Source organism: Stegostoma tigrinum, chromosome 23 (genome assembly GCF_030684315.1).
Source record: "Stegostoma tigrinum isolate sSteTig4 chromosome 23, sSteTig4.hap1, whole genome shotgun sequence".
NCBI classification, from domain to species: Eukaryota; Metazoa; Chordata; class Chondrichthyes; order Orectolobiformes; family Stegostomatidae; genus Stegostoma; species Stegostoma tigrinum.
The window spans coordinates 12,952,936-12,973,181 of record NC_081376.1 but is presented as its reverse complement, the minus strand read 5'-3'; the positions used below and the strand labels follow the sequence as shown (position 1 = coordinate 12,973,181).

Here is a 20,246-nt window from a genome sequence, read left to right as displayed (position 1 = left end):
AAACTGGTTTCACTGGACCCACAGGGCTGACTGTGGCCCACTCTATGTACAGTCAAGGCATGGACTCCTGATCCTGTCCACCCCAAGCAGTCATCTAACTGTGCCCAAGTCCATGGGGTGATATCAGAATCAGTCCTTAACCTACAATGATGGGATCCCCTGACTGACTGAAGGGCACCTCCCTTGACTTGACTCTGAGACATGGCCACTCGCATGCAATGTATTTAGCCTGTGCACGACTGGCACATGGTGCAAGTGGGATATTGACATGTTATGATGACATGTCCACCCTTTTGACCTATGGTTGTTAGCAACCATGAAAATCTGCCTGGCTTTGTATCTGCATTAAAAGGCAATTCAAGATGGATAGTCTGTGTGTCTTTAAGCTTCAGCTGAGAGGACAAAACACAGAAAGACAAGACAAGGCATGGAAGGAATGCTCTGTGCATTGCAGCCTGCACAAAGTGATTGAGCACTAAGAGGGCAACTGAGGACCCCTGAGATACAGCATGGTGCCTTCATGAGATGTGCATCTGACCTTGTGCGTAAAGTATCCTGGCAGCAGCATTACAATGAATGGTGTCACTGCCCTCTGAACTACAGCTCTGAATTGCAGAATTACACTGTAAATGGACTGGAGATTTGTCATGATGTTAGGATGAGATTGGGTTGTGTCACTGTTCCATGGATGAGAGTTTGTGTGATCACTGCCCCTAAAGTGTCCCCAAGATGTAAGTGCCTGAAATTCAAGGTAGAGCTCCAGAGGAACAGATGGTGAGCTGGAGTCACCAGGTAACCATTCTGATTTCCACACTGGGAACTGTCACTTTCTATGTGTCACCGGTTTCTATCTGGCAGGAGGGAGTTAGAAAATTACATAGAACATAGAACAGTACAGCACAGTACAGGCCCCTCTGCCCACGATGTTGTACCAACCTATTGTTCTACTCTAGATCAAAACTAACCCGCATATCCTTCATTTTACTATCATCGATGTGCCTATCCAAGAGTCGCTTAAATATCCCTAATGTATCTGACTCTACCACCACCCTGGCAGTGCATTCCATGCACCCATGACTTTCTGTGTAAAGAACCTACCTCTGACATCTCCCCTATACCTTCCTCCAATCACCTTAAAATCATAACATGTCAATATCCCACTTGCACCATGTGCCAGTCGTGCACAGGCTAAATACATTGCATGCGAGTGGCCATGTCTCAAAATCTCCCCTTCCCCTACTGCATCCCTAAACCAGCCCAGTTCATCCCCTCCCCCCACTGCACCACACAACCAGCCCAGCTCTTCCCCCCCACCCACTGCATCCCAAAACCAGTCCAACCTGTCTCTGCCTCCCTAACCGGTTCTTCCTCTCACCCATCCCTTCCTCCCACCCCAAGCCGCACCCCCAGCTACCTACTAACCTCATCCCACCTCCTTGACCTGTCTGTCTTCCCTGGACTGACCTATCCCCTCCCTACCTCCCCACCTACACCCTCTCCACCTATCTTCTTTACTCTCCATCTTCGGTCCGCCTCCCCCTCTCTCCCTATTTATTCCAGTTCCCTCCCCCCATCCCCCTCTCTGATGAAGGGTCTAGGCCCGAAACGTCAGCTTTTGTGCTCCTGAGATGCTGCTTGGCCTGCTGTGTTCATCCAGCCTCACATTTTATTATCTTGGAATCTCCAGCATCTGCAGTTCCCATTATCTCTGATACTACCTTAAAATTATGACCCCTCATTATAGTAATTTCTGCCCTGGGAACAAGTCTCTGCCTATCCACGCTAACTCATCAACTTGTACACCTCTACCGAGTCACCTCTCATTCTTGTTCACTCCAAGGAGAAAAGCCTTAGCTGCTTCAACCTTTCCTCAAAGACCTGCCTTCCTCCATTCCAGGCAGCATCCTGGTAAATCCCCTTTGCACCCTCTCTAAAGTTTCCACATCCTTCCAAAAATGATGCAACCAGAACTGAACACAATATTCCAAGTGTGGTCTAACCACAGTTTTATAGAGCTGCAACATAACCTCACAGCTTTTGAACTCAATCCCCCTGCCAATGAAACCATCACACCAGATGCCTTCTTAACAAACCTATCAACTTGGGTGGCAAATTTGAGGGATCCCTCTGTTCCTCCACACTGCCAAGAATCTTGCCATTAACACTGTATTCTGCATTCAAATTTGACCTTCCAAATGAATCACTTCACAGTTTTCCGGGTTGAATTCTGACTGCCACTTCTTTGCCCAGCTCTGCATCCTGTCAATGTCCTGTTGCAACCTATAACAGCCCTCCACACTATCCACAACTCCATCAACCTATGTGTCATCGGTAAAACTTTCTCACCCACCCTTCCAAATCCTTATCCAAGTCATTTATAAATATCACAAAGAACAGAGGTCCCAGAACAGATCCCTGCAGACCACCATTGGTTACTGAGCTCCAGGCTGAATACTATCTGTCTACTATCACCTTCTGTCTTCTTTTGGACAGCCAATTCTGTATCCAGACAGCCAAACTTCCCTGAAGCCTATGGCTCCTTACTTTCTGAATGAGACTAACATGGGGAACCTTATCAAATGCCTTGCTAAAATCCAGATACTCCACATCCACTGCTCTACCTTTATACTATAGAGAAGGAGGTGCTGGATATCTTAAAATGTATAAAAGTGGATAAATCCCTGAGACCTGATCAGGTGTACCCTAGATCTCTGTGGGACCTAGGGAAGTGAATGCTGAGCCCCTTGCTGAGATATTTGTACCATCAATAGTCATAGGTGAGGTGCTGGAAGACTGGAAATTGGTAAACAAGGTGTCACTATTTAAAGAAAGATAGTGAGTAAAAGCCAAGGAACTATAAACTGGGAAGCCTGATATCAGTGATGGGCAAGTTTTTGGAGGGGATCCTGAGGGACAGGATTTACATTTATTTGGAAGGCAAGGACTGATTAGGGACCATCAACACAGCTTTTTGTGTGGGAAATCATGTCTCACTAACTTGATTGAGTTTTTTGAAGAAGTATCAAGGAGAATTCAATAAGGCTTGTAAGACATGACTTGCCCCTTCCAAAGCCATGCTGACTATTTCGACTACATGTATATGAGATGGGATTAACTAATAATGGGATGATAATGCAAACCAGTGCTGGGAAAATTCCGCTAAGTGTTTAACTGGAGGGCACTCTTGCTCATCCAGGATGGATATTGGAAAATTTCCTTGAGAATTCCAAGAGAGTGGGGAGATGGTGAGAGAATCATTGTCATCAGTGAGCAAGCAGAATCAAATGTATTTTCAGATGATATCACTAAGTTGCAACATATGGATTAAAAAACAGTGGGCCAAGGACAGATCTTCTGGGGTCTCCCAAGGTAATGGTGTAGGAGCAGGAAGAAAAATCATGACTGCAGATGCTCAGGATATAACTGGTTAGGAAACAGTGTAGCCAGTCAAAGTCAATGCTACTTAGTCGGGCAGCAATGGTATCAAAGATTGCACACAGGTTGAGGAGGAGAGAATGAATATTTTACAGTTTCAAAGACAAATAATTCACATTTGTGAATTCAATAAGAACCTTAAGTGCTATCACAGGCATGAATGCCAACTTAGAGAAATTCAGACATGAAATTACAAAGGACAATAGGACCATTGCAACATGCGCAACACAGGAGCTCATTTAACCCTGTAGAGAAATGACTAACATAAAAAGATTAGATTAGATTCCCTACAGTGGGAAAACAGGCCCATCGGATCAAAAAGACCCAGTGGAAATCTCTTTAAAACCATCTGATCATTCGAATGCATGAAGCGCGGAGATTCAGGTAGTATTATTGTAAGGGAGTTATCCCTGCGGAACGCATCATCCTCTGACACTTCCGCCATCTACAATCCGACCCCACCACCCAAGACATTTTTCCATCCCCACCCCGTCTGCTTTCCGGAGAGACCACTCTCTCCGTGACTCTCTTGGTCGCTCCACACTGCCCTCCAACCCCACCACACCCGGCACCTTCCCCTGCAAACGCAGGAAGTGCTACACTTTCCCCCACACCTCCTCCCTCACCCCCATCCCAGGCCCCAAGATGACTTTCCATATTAAGCAGATGTTCACCTGCACATCTGCCAATGTAGCATACTGTATCCATTGTACCCAGTGTGGCTTCCTCTACATTGAGGAAATCAAGCGGAGATTTGGGGACCGCTTTGCAGAACACCTACACTTGGTTCCCAATGAACAACTGCACCTCCCAGTCGCAAACAATTTTAACTCCCCCTCCCATTCCTTAGACGACATGTCCATCATGGGCGTCCTGCAGTGCCACAATGATGCCACCCGAAGGTTGCAGGAACAGCAACTCATATTCCGCTTGGGATCCCTGCAGCCCAATGGTATCAATGAGGACTTCACCAGCTTCAAAACCTCCCCCTCCGCCACTGCATCCCAAAACCAGCCCAGCTCGTCCCCTCCCCCCACTGCATCCCAAAACCAGCCCAGCTTGTCCCTGCCTCCCTAACCTGTTCTTCCTCTCACCTATCCCCTCCTCCCACCTCAAGCCGCACCTCCATTTCCCACCTACTAATCTCATCCGGCCTCCGTGAACTGTCCGTCCTCCCCGGACTGACCAATCCCCTCCCCACCTATACTCTCCTCCCCACCTATCTTCTCCTCTATCCATCTTCGGTCCGCCTCCCCCTCTCTCCCTATTTATTCCAGTTCCCTCTCCCCATCCCCCTCTCTGATGAAGGATCTAGGCCCGAAACATCAGCTTTTGTGCTCCTGAGATGCTGCTTGGCCTGCTGTGTTCATCCAGCTTCACACTTTGTTATCTCGGATTCTCCAGCATCTGCAGTTCCCAATATCTCTGATCACAGAGTTATTGACAGTTTGGTGGGATGGAGTAACCCTGATCCCACCCACTGGCTCGCTGCTCCCTCCCCCTCGGTATAAACACTGTCAACACTACCTCAGGCTGCCTAGAGCTGTTGCTTGCTGTTTCTCGTCGGGATGCCTGTCCTTTTCACAGAGAGGCTGGGGGCGATCCGCGCCGCTCTGTCCGACCAGACCTGGATCCTTCTCCTCACTTTCCTGCTGCTGCTGGCCTGGTAAGTGCGGGATCTCTCTATCGCCTTGTCCTCCTTCCAGCGATGGGACACAATAGTCACAGAGTTCAACTGCAGGTGCTATCGGAGACGAGGAAAGTTTAGCAGCATTTTGTCACCGGTTGTTTCGTGTGTGTGGGGCGTTGGGGCAGGGGGTGGAGAGAGAGAGAGGGAGCTCTCCTCCTCTTCTGGACCCCACTCACCCTGCCCGGGGAATCGCTGCTGATTGCGGGACGTCTTCCCCTCGCACTGCCCCCAGCACCGTGGCTCCAGGTGAATGCGGCTGTTCCCATTTGGGGGAGAAGCTGATCCCTGTGGGATCTCCTTTCGGGTGGGAGCTGGGGTGAGGAGTGTGTGGTGGTGATAAAGAGAGAGTCTGATCTGGGAGTGTGGAGGAAGGAAGCTACCCGCCTAACGCTGCAGATCCCTTTCCCCGGGGTTTTCAGTCGGGAACAAGCTGATCCTTTGGGGCGGTTGAGGTTGACCTTCCTCTGCTCTGTGGTTATATGCGAGTTAGAATAGACTGTTTGAATTGTTCATGGGGTAAATGTAGAACCGGCCCCAGAGCAAAAGAATATTTACAGTGGGATAGGAATCAGTTCCTACATTTCCAGAAGTACACACACAACTTGAACAGTTTCTTCTGCATCACCAAATCATCCAGGGTATTTTCTCATGTTTTCAACGCCACCAGTAAATCACCCAAGTTTCCCAACTGATTAATTTACGTAAAAAGCCCATTCAAGGCAATGCACACCGTCAGAGGAGATGGGGAGGGAGAAAGGGATGGTAAATCAAAATGAAGGTGAAAGGGAAGACAGGAAACCAGTTCTGCAGCTTCTGTTTGACTTTACTTTTATTGGCTCATTCTGGTTTTGTTGTCGATGAAATTGTGATTCACTCTGCAGGTACAGTGTTCTACCATTTGGGTTATTTAAACGCATTGGAGTTCCAGGGCCAAGGCCACTGCCATTCATTGGAACATTTCTACATTATCGAAAGGTATGCTTGTTAGTTTTCTTCATTCTTGATGATGTCAGAAAGTCCACTTTGAACTCTGAGATAACAGATGTACAGCTGGATGAACACAGCAGGCCAAGCAACATCAGAGGAGCAGGAAAGCTGACATTTTGAGTCTAGACCCATTTTCTGAAGAAGGGTCTAGGCCTGAAACGTCAGCCTTCCTGCTCCTCTGATGCTGCTTGGCCTGCTGTGTTCATCCAGCTCTACACCTTGTTATCTCAGATTCTCCAGCATCTCCATTCCTTCTATCTCTCCACTTTGAACTCTGCCTGTATCCATCCTTTAGCTGAGTGCTGACAGAGCTGTCTCACACGCACTTCAGGATAAAGGACAAATATGGAAGGAGCAAGGCTGGTGCTGGCTGACTGTCTTTATACTTTATTTATTGAGCTAGCCGCAATCAGTTAAAAATGAGAAACAGAAGTGGAGCCAGTACCAATCCCAGTGGAACTCTGGTGGTCACGGGCCTCCAGTCTGGGTGGGAGAAGGTGATTATTACACCAGGATGGGGGAAGTCTCCATTAAAGCTCCATGCTGAACCTCAGTGCCTGCTTTCAACTTCATTTGCACAGGCGAGAAAGAAATCAGCAACAATAAAGACCTGATTATCTGACTTGATAGAGGTTGAGGGACAAATATTGCAGGCAGTACTTGTTCATTTCAGAAATTGTGCTGTGGGATCTTCCTTTCACATGCACCTGAAAAGGAAGATGAGGTCTTCAGTGAACATGTCAACAGACTGTTCACTAGAAGCTGTCTTCATCCGATCACCTCAAACAGTAGATGGGATCATGTCCTTCTCTCATTCTCAGGCAGGATGAGCAAAGTTCTGAAGTACATACACTGTAGTCATGGGCATGCCCATGAAAAGAGGAGGAGGTTGGACCAGATAGTAGTGGGAGGGTGGGATTTTGAGATGCAGTTAAGGGGAAGCTGGAGAAGCACACAGTGAACAAAGGAATTGGAAAGGGACCCTGATGGGATAGATGGAGTCTTGTGCGGAGCATAAATTTCCTGAATATAACAACGGCCAGAAATGGCCAATCTTCATCTTTGGAAGTGATTTCAAACTGTCTGCTGAGATTGATTCTGTTGAGGTCACATTAATGTGTAGTTGCAAAACGTCAAAATGAAACAGAATTAAAAAGCTGCATTGGGTGATGGTTCCCAAAGATTCTTTTGACTAGAACATGTGTCAGATCTCCCAACATAGGACACTGGCAGATTATGTTTCTCTGGAGTTCAGGCATAATGGTGCTGTTGGCATTGCGCCGAATTTTATGCCTTACCTCCTGTCACCTCGCACCAGCCTTTGAGACTCACCCAGCACACAACGACACAAAAACATGCACCCATACATGTAATTATCCTTCCAACCCCTTTGTGCTTTGTGATGCAAATATTTTTATTTTCTTCCTGGCCAGGGTCTGTTTGGATTTGACACAGAATGCTACAAGAAATATGGAAAAATATGGGGGTAAGTGCATTTCATCAACCAGTGACACAAGTGAAGTTTTGGATTTTTAACTTGTTCAGTAATCCATGTTACGCCAGTCATACGGAGCTGCCTAAGTGTGGGTGGTCAACTTAATTTAAAGATCATTCCAGATTGATTCAGTCATTACACTTCCCAAAATTGGCATACTTTGGCAAGATACTTTCATTTTACATGCGAAAGGATGTTTTGAAGTTCTTGGGGAGAGATGTTCAACCTTCGTGTCCTTTTATTCATTCTGAAAAATGTCTTCCAGTGGTGCCTTCACATTTAGTCTGACATTCAATCTGGTCGTACACTTTTCCCTCCAAGTCACCAGAACGATGGGGTGAAGATCCGATCTGGGAATTGACCCATTTTCACTGTTGCCAGGAATTCTGGGAATGCATTGGGCTAAGTTGTGTCTACTCTCTGTAGCAAGGAAGCACTTTTTCTGGGGAACATCCTTGTCTATGGCAGGAATTCTAACCATTGAAAACTGGCAAGAGTCTGGGAAACATCTCAAAAGCCCCTCAACGTTTATTGATTCCAGACATGACCTTTGATATGCTGAGAACTTTTAAATACTTATCTGCCTTTGGACAAGAACGGGCTTCAGGATGAAGGGTGGGCAATGGTGGTGACTATTTTCACTCGCAGGGTGGCAATGCGTCACATGGTGAAAGGTTTTAAGGATTGATTCTATATGCTTTTATTTATGCCCATTTTTGGCAGGATTTCTTGGGCCTGAACTGTTACAGTGGTCTCCTGGCCATGTCCTATTGACTTCACCTCTTCTCAAACTACCCACGCTGATGCTATCTCAAATTCCCCATCCCTGATGTCTACTGCAGGTTTGTGCTGGAGCACTTAACAACCTGACAATTAGGCAGCTTCTCAAACAGGATGCCTTTCGGCAGGGAGAACTGATGACAGATTTGCATTACACTCCTCATGGTGTCCATGAAACCTGTGTATCTGAGTTTTCTGTGCCCAGCTCCTGCTCATAGTAAATACTAGGCCTGGGCTTTCTTTCTGACCTGGTTTTGAGTGAGTCAAGTGGTGCTGGTGAAGAAGTGTTCATATGTCTGTGTTAAGTTTATGGCAACAGAGACCTGGCTATCCAAAGCACCTAAGTTACTGCAGTAAGTCAGCGAAGTCTCCGAGTCAGACACCAAAATTTGCCTGAAGCCCATGTTCACTTTTAATAGTTCCACCTTTTTCCCTTCAGGATTTATGATGGACGGTTGCCTATTCTCTCCATCTTGGATCTTGACCTCATTAAAACCATTTTTGTAAAAGAATGTTACACTTTCTTCACAAACAGGAGGGTATGTATTGAAATGGGCTGAAGGTTATTGGCTTTTTTATTGTTACTTTTCACTGCATCAACAAACCCTCGTTTTCTTTATCTGAATGTTAGAATTGCTTTAGTGGTTCATATGAAATGTAATTTGAGTCCTAGGTTTTCTCCATCTGACGGAAGGTGTACCTTATCCAGGCTTTCTCTTTCTTGCTACCTGAAACTTGGAATCATCTGTTATCATTGTGAATTCTGACAGTTTTCTGCACCCTGATTTCTGTTATGCAGCAGAAGGATTTAGAGACATAGAATCATTGAACTGTACAGCATGGAAATGGACCCTTCAGTTCAACTTGCAGATATCCTAAGTTAATTTAGTCCTATTTGTCAGGATTTGGCCCAGAGGGCTCTAAACCCTTCCTATTCATAAACTTCATCCAGATGCCGTTAAAATGTGATTGCACTAGCCTCCACCGCTCCCTCTGGCAGCTCATTAAATATACAGGGAGTCAATGGCCTACTGGTATTATCTCTGGACTGTTAATTCAGAGACCTAGATAACATTCTGGCAACCCAGGTTTCAATCCTACCACAGCAGATGGTGCAGTTTGAGTTCATAAAATACGTGGAATTAAGAATCTAATGGTGACCATTGTCAATTGTTGGAAAAACCCATTTGCCTCACTAAAGTCCCTTTGGGAAGAAAACTGCCATCCTTAGCTGGTCTGGCTGACAAGTGACTCCACACCCACAGCAATATGGTAGACTCCGAACTGCCCTCTGGGCAATTACAGATGGGCATAAAATGCTGCCTAGCAGTGATGCATTCATCATGTTGTTGAATAAAGCGTGGAAAAAAACCAGCACCCCACTCTCTGTGTGGAAACAGTTCCCCTTCAGGTCCCTTTTAAATCTTTCCCCTCTCACTTTAAACGTTTGACCTGGTTTTGTACTTCCTTGTCTATTCACTCTATCCCCATCCCTTAAGATTTTATAAACTTCTATAAGGTCACCCCTCAGCCTCCAACGCTCCAGGGAAAATATCCCCAGCCTATTCAGCCTCTCCCTACAGCTGAAACCCTCCAACCCTCACAAAGAACAAAGAAAATTACAGCACAGGAACAGGCCCCTCAGCCCTCCATGTCTGCACTGATCGAGATCCTTTATCTAAGCCTATCATCTGGTTTTCTCAGGGTCTGTATCCCTTTTCTCCCTGCCCATCCATGTACCTGTCCAGATACATCTTGTACATAGAACATTACAGCACTGTACAGGCCCTTCGGCCCTCGATGTTGTGCTGACCTGTCACACCGATCTCAAGCCCATCTAATCTACACTATTCCATGTACGTCCATATGCTTATCCAATGACGACTTAAATGTACCTAAAGTTGGCGAATCTACTACCGTTGCAGGCAAAGCGTTCCACTCCCTTACTACTCTCTGAGTAAAGAAACTACCTCTGACATCTTTCCTATATCTCTTACCCCTCAATTTAAAGCTATGCCCCCTCGTGCTCGCCATCACCATCCTAGGAAAAAGGCTCTCCCTATCCACCCTATCTAACCCTCTGATTATTTTATATGTTTAATAAAATCTTGAAAGACACTAAACATGTCTGCGTATACCACCTCCGCTGGCAATGCGTTCCAGGTGCCCACTGCCCTATGTGTGGAAAGTTCTTTCCGCAGATCTCCCTTAAACTTCCCTCCTCTCACTTTGAACTCATAAGCCCTAGTAATTGAGTCCCGCACTCTGGGAAAAAGTTTCTTGCTATCCACCTTGTCTATACCCCTCAACATCCTTGTAAATCTTTTCTAAATATTTTCAAGTTTCACAATATCATTCCTGTACCAGGGAGACCAGAATTGAACACAGTATTCCAAAAGTCACCGAACCAATGTCCCGTACAACCACAACATGACCTCACAACTTCTATGTAAGCAATAAAGGCAGATAGACTAAACACCTTCTGCATTATCCTACCTACTTGCAACTCCACTTTCAAGGAACTATCTCCCTGCACTCGAAAGGTCTCTTTGTTCAGCTACTTTCCCCAGGACCTTTCTGTCAAGTGTATATGTCGTGCACTGATTTGCCTTTCCAAACTGCAGCACCAAACATTTATCTACATTTCAACTCTACTGGCCACTCCTTGGTCCGTTGGTGCATCTGATCAAGGTACCGTGGTACTCTGAGGTAACTTCCTTTGCTGTTCACCACATCACCAATTTTGGTGTAATCTGCACATTTACTAACCGTAACGCCAATGTTCACATCCAAATCATTTATATAAATAAAGAAAAGCAGTGGATCAAGTGGCACACCGCTGGTCACAGGTCTCTATTCTGAAAAGTAACCCTCCACCACCACCCTCTGTATTCTTCCTTTAAGCCAGTTCTGTATCCAAATAGTGAGTTCTCCCTGTATTCCATGTGATCAAACATTGCTAACCAGTCTACCATGAGGAACCTTGTCGAACGCCTTTACTGAAGTCCATGTAGATCTCACTCACTGCTCGACCCTCATCAATGCTCTTCGTCACTTCTTCAAAAAATTCAATCAAGTTACTGAGATATAATTTCCCATGCACAAAGCCATCCCTAATCAGTCCTTGCCTTTCCAAATGTATGTAAATCCTGTCCTTCAGGATTCCCTCCAACAACTTGCCCATCACATACTTACAGGCCACCTTGCAGTATTCAGGATGTGGGGAGGAAATTAAAACATGAGACAAACCACATGTAAGAAGCACTGACTGGCAGAAGGCAGAGTGGGGATAAAAAGATCTTTTTCAACTTGGCAGTGGTGATCAGTGAAGTCCCGCAGGGATCTGTGTTGGAACTACAGCTCTTCATGTTACATATCAACGATCTGGTCAAAGCAACAAGGCCTGTGGTTCCTAAGTTTGCAGACGATACACAGATGGTTGGAGGGACAGATAGTGTTGGGAAGACCGGGCAAAGACATGGCAGATCTGCTGTAATGTCAAAAGTGCAAGGTTATGCTCTTTGATAGGAAGAATAGAGGCATGGACTATTTTTATAAATGGGGGAAGATTTTGGAAATCTGAAGCAGAAAGCAAATTAGAATCCTGAATTAGGACTCTAAAAGTTAACATGTTGGTTCACATGGCAGTGCGGAAAACAAATTCAATTTTAGCATATGTTTTGAGGGGGCAAGAATCCAAGGGCAGCAATGTATTGCTGAGGCAATGGTCAGACCACATTTGGAATACTGAGAGCACTTTTGGGCACCATATCTAAGGCAAGTTGTGTTGGTGTTACAGGGGGTCCTGTAAGAGGAGGTTTAAAAGAATGATTTCAGGAATGCAAGGCTTGTCATTGTGAGGAACAGTTGAGGACTCTGCATCTGTACTCAGTTGTGTTTTATAAGGATAAGCGGAATTCTGAGAGGCCTGCATCGATTGAACGTGGAGATGTTTCCATGAGTAGGAAAGACTAGGACCTGAGGGCACAGCCTTAGAGTGAAGGGATGACTCTTTACAACTGGGATGAGGGTGGTGAATTTGTGGAACCCGTTGCACAAAGGGCTCTGAAGATCAAGTCGTTCAGAGTGTTTAAGATGGACATAGGTTCTTTATTGCTAAAGGGGATCAAGGGTTATGGGGAGAGGGAAGGATTATGGGAAAACATCAGCCATGATCAAATGGTGGAGTAGACTCAATGGGCCAAATGGCCCAATTCTGCTCCTATACCTTATGGCCTTACGGTCTAACACATGAAACATGAACCAAGTGTGCAGGATTACACTGTTCATTATGTGCGTCTTACAGTGACTCATCTCTTTGAAACCCAATATTTTCAACTCAGAAGGAAGGCAGCCATTCAGCTCACTGTGTCTATGCCAGCCAAAACATATTTAATTACCTGATCAAACGCATATACCAGCTCATGAGTATCGGAGCAGTCGGACAGCATTCTGTCAGTGATGACCTTCCCTGGCGGTGAAATTGGAAGTGTACTCCACTTTGACACAATGCTAAAACATGCTCTCAGTTCAGAATATTCCCACTCAAACTGGGAGGCATCCGTCATGTCTCCCTGCATTGCCACTGCCTTCAGTATGAGAATTATCAACAACACAAATTAGATTCACATTTAAAGTTAACTTGTATGTCACATTACATTGGCAAATCAATGGCAGATGTGGATAAATGTGAACTTATGCACTTTGGAAGCAAAAACAAGAGGCAGATTACTACTTGAAAGGCTGTAAATTGGGAGAGGAGAGTGTGTAGCAGGACCTGGTTGTCCTTGTACACCAGTTACTGTCAGCAAGCATGCAGGTGCAGCAGGCGGTAAAGAAGGCAATTGGTATGTTGGGCGTCATTGCGAGAGGCTGAGAGTACAAGAGCAGGGATGTTGTTGCAGTTGTACAGGGCATTGGTGAGACCACACCTGGAATACAATGTGCAGTTTTGGTCTCCTTCTGTGAGGAAGGATGCTGTTGCTTTCAAGGGAGTACACCGAAGGTTCACCAGGTTAGTTCAGAGGATGGTGGATCTGACAGAAGAGGAGAGATTGACGAGGTTACGATTGTTTTTGCTGGAGTTCAGATGAATGAGGGAGAAACTCACAGAGACTTATGAAATTTGAGTAGGACTAGACAGGGTAGATGCAAGGAGGATGTTCCCGATGGTGGGGAGAAAGCAGGATTAGGCTGCTGAGTTGGACAATCGGTCATGATCGTGATGAATGGCGGAGCAGGCTTGAAGGGCTAAGTGGCCTCCTGCTGCTCCTATCTTGTATAGTTTACTTTATTCACATGCGCATCACTGTTATTTGTTGAAAACAGCTTAATGAGAGAGCACGATACGCTGGAACACCTCTTAGTTGGCATGCAGATGGTTACAGGGAGTAGGGGAAAAAAAACAACTTTTCCATTGTTGTTTATTGGATGTTCATGTTAATGCCCAATGTTATACTCCCAATGGGACATGGCTGAAAAATACAGGCTCTATTGGCCCTGCCTTCGATGTGTCGTAAAGGAGATTATCCAACAGAAGTGTTAACAGGAGCAGTTCGATGAACTCAAAGGCCTGTAAGGGGTCTTCCAACCAAAACCCTGAGGTGGATTTATATCCGTCAGTCCGGATACTGCCCTTCATTTATTTTATCTCAATGAGCTGCTCCCACCATCAGCCCCATAACCCATCCTCCCTTGGATCCTCCATTTACACAAAGACCCAATCTTTTCAACCCACCCGTTCTCTCACTTTTGCTGTTTAATTACAAGTTGCCATTGTCCTCCCATCCCCCCTTGCACCTTATAGTTGAACAAAAAAAAATCACTGTCCACACAGACAACTGCATCAAGCTGTCTGACGTATTTCAACTTTAAGCAAGTGTCAACGAGGGGCCATGAGATTGTCATACAATGCTCATTCTTATCTTGAACGCAGTATGTAACTAATAAGTTTGGATGGCAACTCTTCACCAGTACCTCCTTAAGATTTTTAAATAGATTTTCTAAGCAAGCTGTTTACAGATGTTATTACACATCTCTGGAGGAGGTGGGACTTGAATCCAGATCCTCTGGCTCAGAGATTGAGACAATACTACAGCACCACGAGAGCCCTCACAGACATTTATTTTTACACTTCTCCCATCCCCATACCCTCTGGCCCTGCCAAACCAAATATTTAATCATTCTCATTCCCCTGTCTTCCACCCCTCTCAGACTTTTCCTTTTGCACATTTTGTCACCCTTTCAACGTTCTGTTGCTTCACTTTCCCCAGTTCTCCTGAAGGATCATCAATTTGAAATATTAAATCTGTTTCTCTGTCCACTGGTGCTGCCTGACTTGCTGAGCATTTCTAAGGTTTTCTGGCTTTATTTCAGATTCACAGTATCCACAGTCTATTGCCTTTACATTTTATGAAGTTCTGCAGCTTGCAGGCGATTGTGAAACCAGAATACTTTTTGACCATGAAGAGAATGCAAAATTTTTGCATTCAAATGCCCCTGTGCATGCATCACAGAAAGTTAATATGGAGGTACAGCAAATATTAGGAAGGCAAATGTTATGTGAACTTCTGTAAAAGATTTGGAGAAAATAAGTCTAATTACAATCATCCAGCTCATTGGTGAGGTCACACGTAGATTGCTGAGTGCAGTTTCCATTTCTTCATCTAACAAAAGGACATAAATGCTGTAGAGAGAGTGAGTACAATGAAAGTTCACTAAACTGCTTCTTGGGATGAGGGAATCATTCACTGAGGAAAAGTATGACTTGTCTTCCCTCAGAGTGAGGGATGAAGAAATGAAACAGAAAATTCTTAAGGAGCTTCATAGGATTAATGCTGGAGAATGTAGAACATGGGGGTCACAAAAGAAGAGGTTTTAGGACTAAGATCAGGAGACATTTGTTCACCTGGCATTGTGAATCTTTGGAATTCTCCATTGTGAAAAGCTGTGGACCTTCTGTTATTGAGTTCACTTAAGACAGAGATTGATAATTGAGGGATGGTACAAGAAAGTAAAAATCAACTATGATTTTGTTAAATAGCAATGTGGCTCAAAAGGCCAAATTAACTACGATAGCTCCTCGATCTTACGTTCCTGAACCCATTCCACCATTCACAGGATGGCTCTACTTCACTTAATCTGTGTTCATCCACCTTGTCTTCATGATTTTTTTGGTCCCTTCATTTAAACTGTTCATGAAAGACTTTGCTATTGTGCCAGGATTCTCAGCAGTTTTAAGACAGACATTTCTGGATTTGGAACCGGTAATGTCCCCAGTGGGTTACAGCCCAAGAATCTGCCCCAAATTGTACCTCAGACTTCACTGGAATAATTACAGTGATATGCCTGGGAGATTTCCAAAGACCAATATGGGTCACGCATACCTCCAGCAGTGACTCTTGTTGGTTTGGAGAAGTGTTCTGGCAGGGTTAATGTGAATACTTCTTGAACTTAACATGTCATCATAATTTTTCTGCAGGACTTTGGTCTGAATGGACCATTCACCGAGTCCATCCTGGTTGTCGAAGATGACCACTGGAAGAGAATCCGAAGTGTCCTTTCACCAACTTTTACCAGCGGGAGACTGAAAGAGGTAATGGACCTCCATTCCCCATGAAATGAATGTTTTATCTCTGCCTATACTTGTACTTGACATGTCAGATGAACTACATAGAAATTGATGCAAAATTGCCCAAAAATAATTTTAACATGTTTGAAAGTTAGCTGTCGATGCAGATAGACTCAGAGGAACTAAAATCTAGGTAAAAACAAAAAGTGAATCCAATTAATATGTGTAAGGTCCCAGGCTCCACCCTGTCATTGTCAGATGTAATGTAATGTCAGAAAATGACTTTGCCTACTTTGGTCGGAAGAACAGAAAAGCATTATTTAAATATAGAGATTGCGTTACAGAGCAAGATAACAAGGTGTAGAGCCGGATGAACACAGCAGGCCACGCAGCATCAGAGGAGCAGGAAAGCTGACGTTTTGGGCCGAGACCCTTCTTCAGAAATGGGGGAGGGGAAGGGGGTTCTGAAATAAATAGGGTGAGAGGGGGAGGCAGATAGAAGATGAATAGAGGAAAAGATAGGTGGAGAGGAGATAGACCAGTCAAAGAGGCGGGGATGGAGCCAGTAAAGGTCAGTGTAGGTGGGGAGGCAGGGAGGAGATAGGTCAGTCCAGGGAGGACAGAATAAGGGTAGTAGGTAGGAGATGTGGGTGGGCCTTGGGGTGGGAGGAGGGGATAGGTGGGAGGAAGGACAGGTTAGGGAAGCGGGGACGAGCTGGGCTGGTTTTGGGATGGGGTAAGGGGAGGCAGTGGGGTGGAATTTGAAGCTTGTTAAGTCCACATGGGAACCCTGCAGCCCAATTGCATCAAAGGACTATATGAGTTGCTGCTGCTCCAAACTTCAGGTAGCATTGTTATGGCACTGCAGGAGGACCAGGATGGACCTGTCATCTGCGGAATGGGAGGTGGAGTTGAAGTGGTTTGTGACTGGGAGGTGCAGTTGTTCAGTACAAACCAAGCATTGGTGTTTTGCAAAGCAGTCCCAAAGCCTCTGCTTGGTTTCCCCAATGTAGAAGAGGCCACAACGGGAACAGCGGATGCAGTATACCACATTAGCAGAAGTGCAGGTGAACATCTGCTTGATGTGGAAAGCCTTCTTGGGGCTTGGGATGGGGGTGAGGGGAGATGTCGGGTCAGGTGTAGCCCTTTCTGCAGTTGCAGGTAGAAGTGCCAGGGGTGGTGGGGCTGGAGGGGAGCGTGGAGCGGACAAGAGAGTGGTTTCCCTGGAAAGCAGATAAGGGTGGGGACGGAAATATGTCTTTGATGGTGGGGTCAGATTGCAGATGGCGAAAGTGTCAGAGGATGATGCGTTGGATCCAGAGGTTGGTGGCGTGGTACGTGAGGACGAGGGGAATTTTGTTTTGGTTTTTATTGCGGTGAGGGGGTGTGTGGGATGAGTTGCAGGAAGTGCAGGAGACACAGTCGAGGGCATTCTTGACCACTGCGGGAGGGGATGTTGCGGTCCTTGAAAAACAAGATGTACAGGAGTGGAATGCATCCTCGGAGCAGATGCGGCAGAGGCAAAAGAATTGGGAATAGCGGATGGCATTTTTGCAGGAAGGTATTCCCAATTCCTTCGCCTCTGCTGAATCTGCTCCCAGGATGATGCATTCCACTCCCATACATCTCAGATGTCCTTGTTTTTCAAGGACCGCAACATCCCCCACCTCAGTGGTCGAGAATGCCTTCGACCATGTCTCCCACATTTCCCGCAACTCATCTCTCACAACCCCTCCCCGCAATAAAAATCAAAACAGAATCCCCCTCATCCTCACATACCACCCCACCAACCTCTGGATCCAACGCATCATCCTCAGACACTTCTGCCATCTGTAATCCATTGCCAAAGACATATTTCCCTCCCCACCATTATCTGCCTTCCGGAAGGACCACTCTCTCTGTGACTCCCCTGTATGCTCCACACTCCCCTCCAACCCCACCACACCCAGCACTTTTCCCTGCAACTGCAGGAAGTGCTACACCTGCCCCCTTGACCCCATCCCAGGCTCCAAGAAAACTTTCCACAACAAGCAGATGTTCACCTGCACATCCGCTGTTCCTGTTGTGGCCTCTTCTACATTGGGGAAACCAAGCGGAGGCTTGGGGACTGCTTTGCAAAACATCTATGCTTGGTTCGCACTAAACAACTGCACCTCCCAGTCGCGAACCACTTCAACTTCCCCTCCCATTCCGCAGATGACCTCTCCACCCTGGTCCTCCTGCAGTGCCACAACGATGCTATCTGAAGGTTGCAGGAACAGCAACTCATTTAGTGCTTGGGAACCCTGCAGCTCAATGGTATCAATGTGGACTTCACAAGCTTCAAAATCCCCCCCCTCCCCCTCCCCCTACTGCATCCCAAAACCATCCCAGCTCGCCCCCGCCTCCCTAACCTGTCCTTCCTCCCACCTATCCCCTCCTCCCAGGTCAACTTCACAAGCTTCAAAATCTCCCCTCCCCTGACCTCATCCCAAGACCATCCCAGCTCACCCCCGCCTCCCTAACCTGTCCTCCCTCCCACCACCTCAAACCCCACCCCATCTCCTACCTATTAACCTCATCCCGTCCCCTTGACCTGTCTGTCCTCCCTGGACTGACCTATCTCCTCCCTACCTCCCCACCTACACTCACTGTTACTGGCTCCATCCCCACCTCTTTGACTGGTCTATCTCCTCTCCACCCATCTTCTCCCCATCCATCTTCTATCCACCTCCCCTCTCTCCCTATTTATTTAAGAACCCCTTCCCCTCCCCCATTTCTGAACAGTCTAGGCCCGAAACGTCAGCTTTCCTCCTCCTTTGATGCTGCATCGCCAGTTGTGTTCAATTAGCTCTACACCTCGGTATCCCAGATTCTCCAGCATCTACAGTTCCTACGATCTCTGCGGTACAGAGTGAGCTATGCGTCCTGGTAAATGAATGAACTTTGTCATGCTGCACATTGTTTGCCCTGTTTCTTTTCCATTCTAGATGTGTCCAATCATCCGTCACTATGCAGAAAGTCTTGTGAAGAATGCAAAAAGAAAAGCAAAGCTGAATGAATCTGTTGACATGAAAGAGTAAGTTGTCTCTAAGATTACACATCTCATCCTGTACCATAAATCCTCTGAGCCTAATGACTGTCTGATTAATATTCATTTCCAAGTGGAATATATGTGATATTCATGAACCAGCCAGCCTGTCACATACAGCGCCAGCTTGAACGAGAGCAGTTCATTCTCATTTCCCTTATGTCCTGCATATCTCTCTCTGATATCTGTTCAGTGCCGTTTTACCAAACCAATATCAAATCTGCATACCCCACCCTCTCAGGCAGTGTATTCCAGACCCTAATCACTCACTTTTTACCATTCACCTTAAACCAGTGCCCTCTGAGTCCTGACTCTTCCACACACAGTAACAGTTTCTCACTATCTGCTCAAGTGGATAAACTGATCTGTAGATTTCCCACCATCTCTTTGAGCTGTTGCTTAATGAATTGTGATGGTTGCTGTGAATTATATTTTCCCCACTACAGTCAGACCCATTCAATGTACAGAATAGGCAAAATTTTAAAAAGCTAATATGATCAAGGTGGAGGCAGAGTGGTAATCTCAGGAGATAATTCATACAGAACCCCAGATAAACTTTCTGGGCATATGTTTGAATCCCACCATAGCAGACAGTGAGACTTCAATTCAATAAAGTCTGAATTAAAATAGCTGATCTAATGCAACTCTCGACTGTTGTAAAAACCAACCAGTTCTGTAATGTCCTTTGGAGAAAGAGATCTGTCACCCTTGTGTGGTCTGGACCACAAGTGACTCCAGACCTACAGACATGTTCATTCTTAACAGCCCTTTAGGCAACTGGGAGATGAACAATAAGTGCCAAGCTCACCAGCGATTCACTCATACAAATTAAAGAGAAAGAAAATGGACTGAGGGAGCTGACGTTTTCCCTGTTTAAATCCTATGGAGAGATGGCACAGACAGAACAAGCTAAATTGCTTTCTTCTGTGCTGTAACAATCCCGTGAAAAGCTCAAGACAATGGATAGGGTCTGGGATGATCTCTCCTTCTCCAAAACACTTCAGCTGCCTTCTCCCTCTTCGAGTCTTGTTGCAGTTCCTGCAGGGAGCCCTTAACCATGGATAACTGTTTCCCTCTGCATTTAATTTCAGTTCACATAATGTCGACATATAAACGATAATACCACCTGTGAAATTGGGCACCTTAGTGCCTGAAGGCATAAGATGATGTGGGGCACCTTGTTAGCCTCGACCTGTCTGCCAGCCAGTGCTAGTCAGGG

The 20,246-nt window shown here is 45.9% G+C and overlaps 1 protein-coding gene across 2 annotated transcripts in view; it reads left to right on the top strand.

The window, feature by feature from the left end:
- The first annotated feature begins 4,949 nt into the window (after positions 1-4,949).
- LOC125462474 (cytochrome P450 3A21-like) overlaps positions 4,950-20,246 on the top strand; it is a 29,091-nt gene continuing 13,794 nt past the window's right edge. Inside the window, exons 1-6 of one of the 2 annotated variants that reach the window (XM_059653923.1) lie at positions 4,950-5,101; positions 6,007-6,100; positions 7,546-7,598; positions 8,827-8,926; positions 15,868-15,981; positions 18,927-19,015. In XM_059653923.1, coding sequence (XP_059509906.1) covers positions 5,004-5,101; positions 6,007-6,100; positions 7,546-7,598; positions 8,827-8,926; positions 15,868-15,981; positions 18,927-19,015 — 548 coding nt within the window. In that variant the 5' untranslated portion in view covers positions 4,950-5,003. The remainder of the gene's footprint in view (positions 5,102-6,006; positions 6,101-7,545; positions 7,599-8,826; positions 8,927-15,867; positions 15,982-18,926; positions 19,016-20,246) is intronic. The other variant, XM_059653922.1, reaches the window with a different exon arrangement.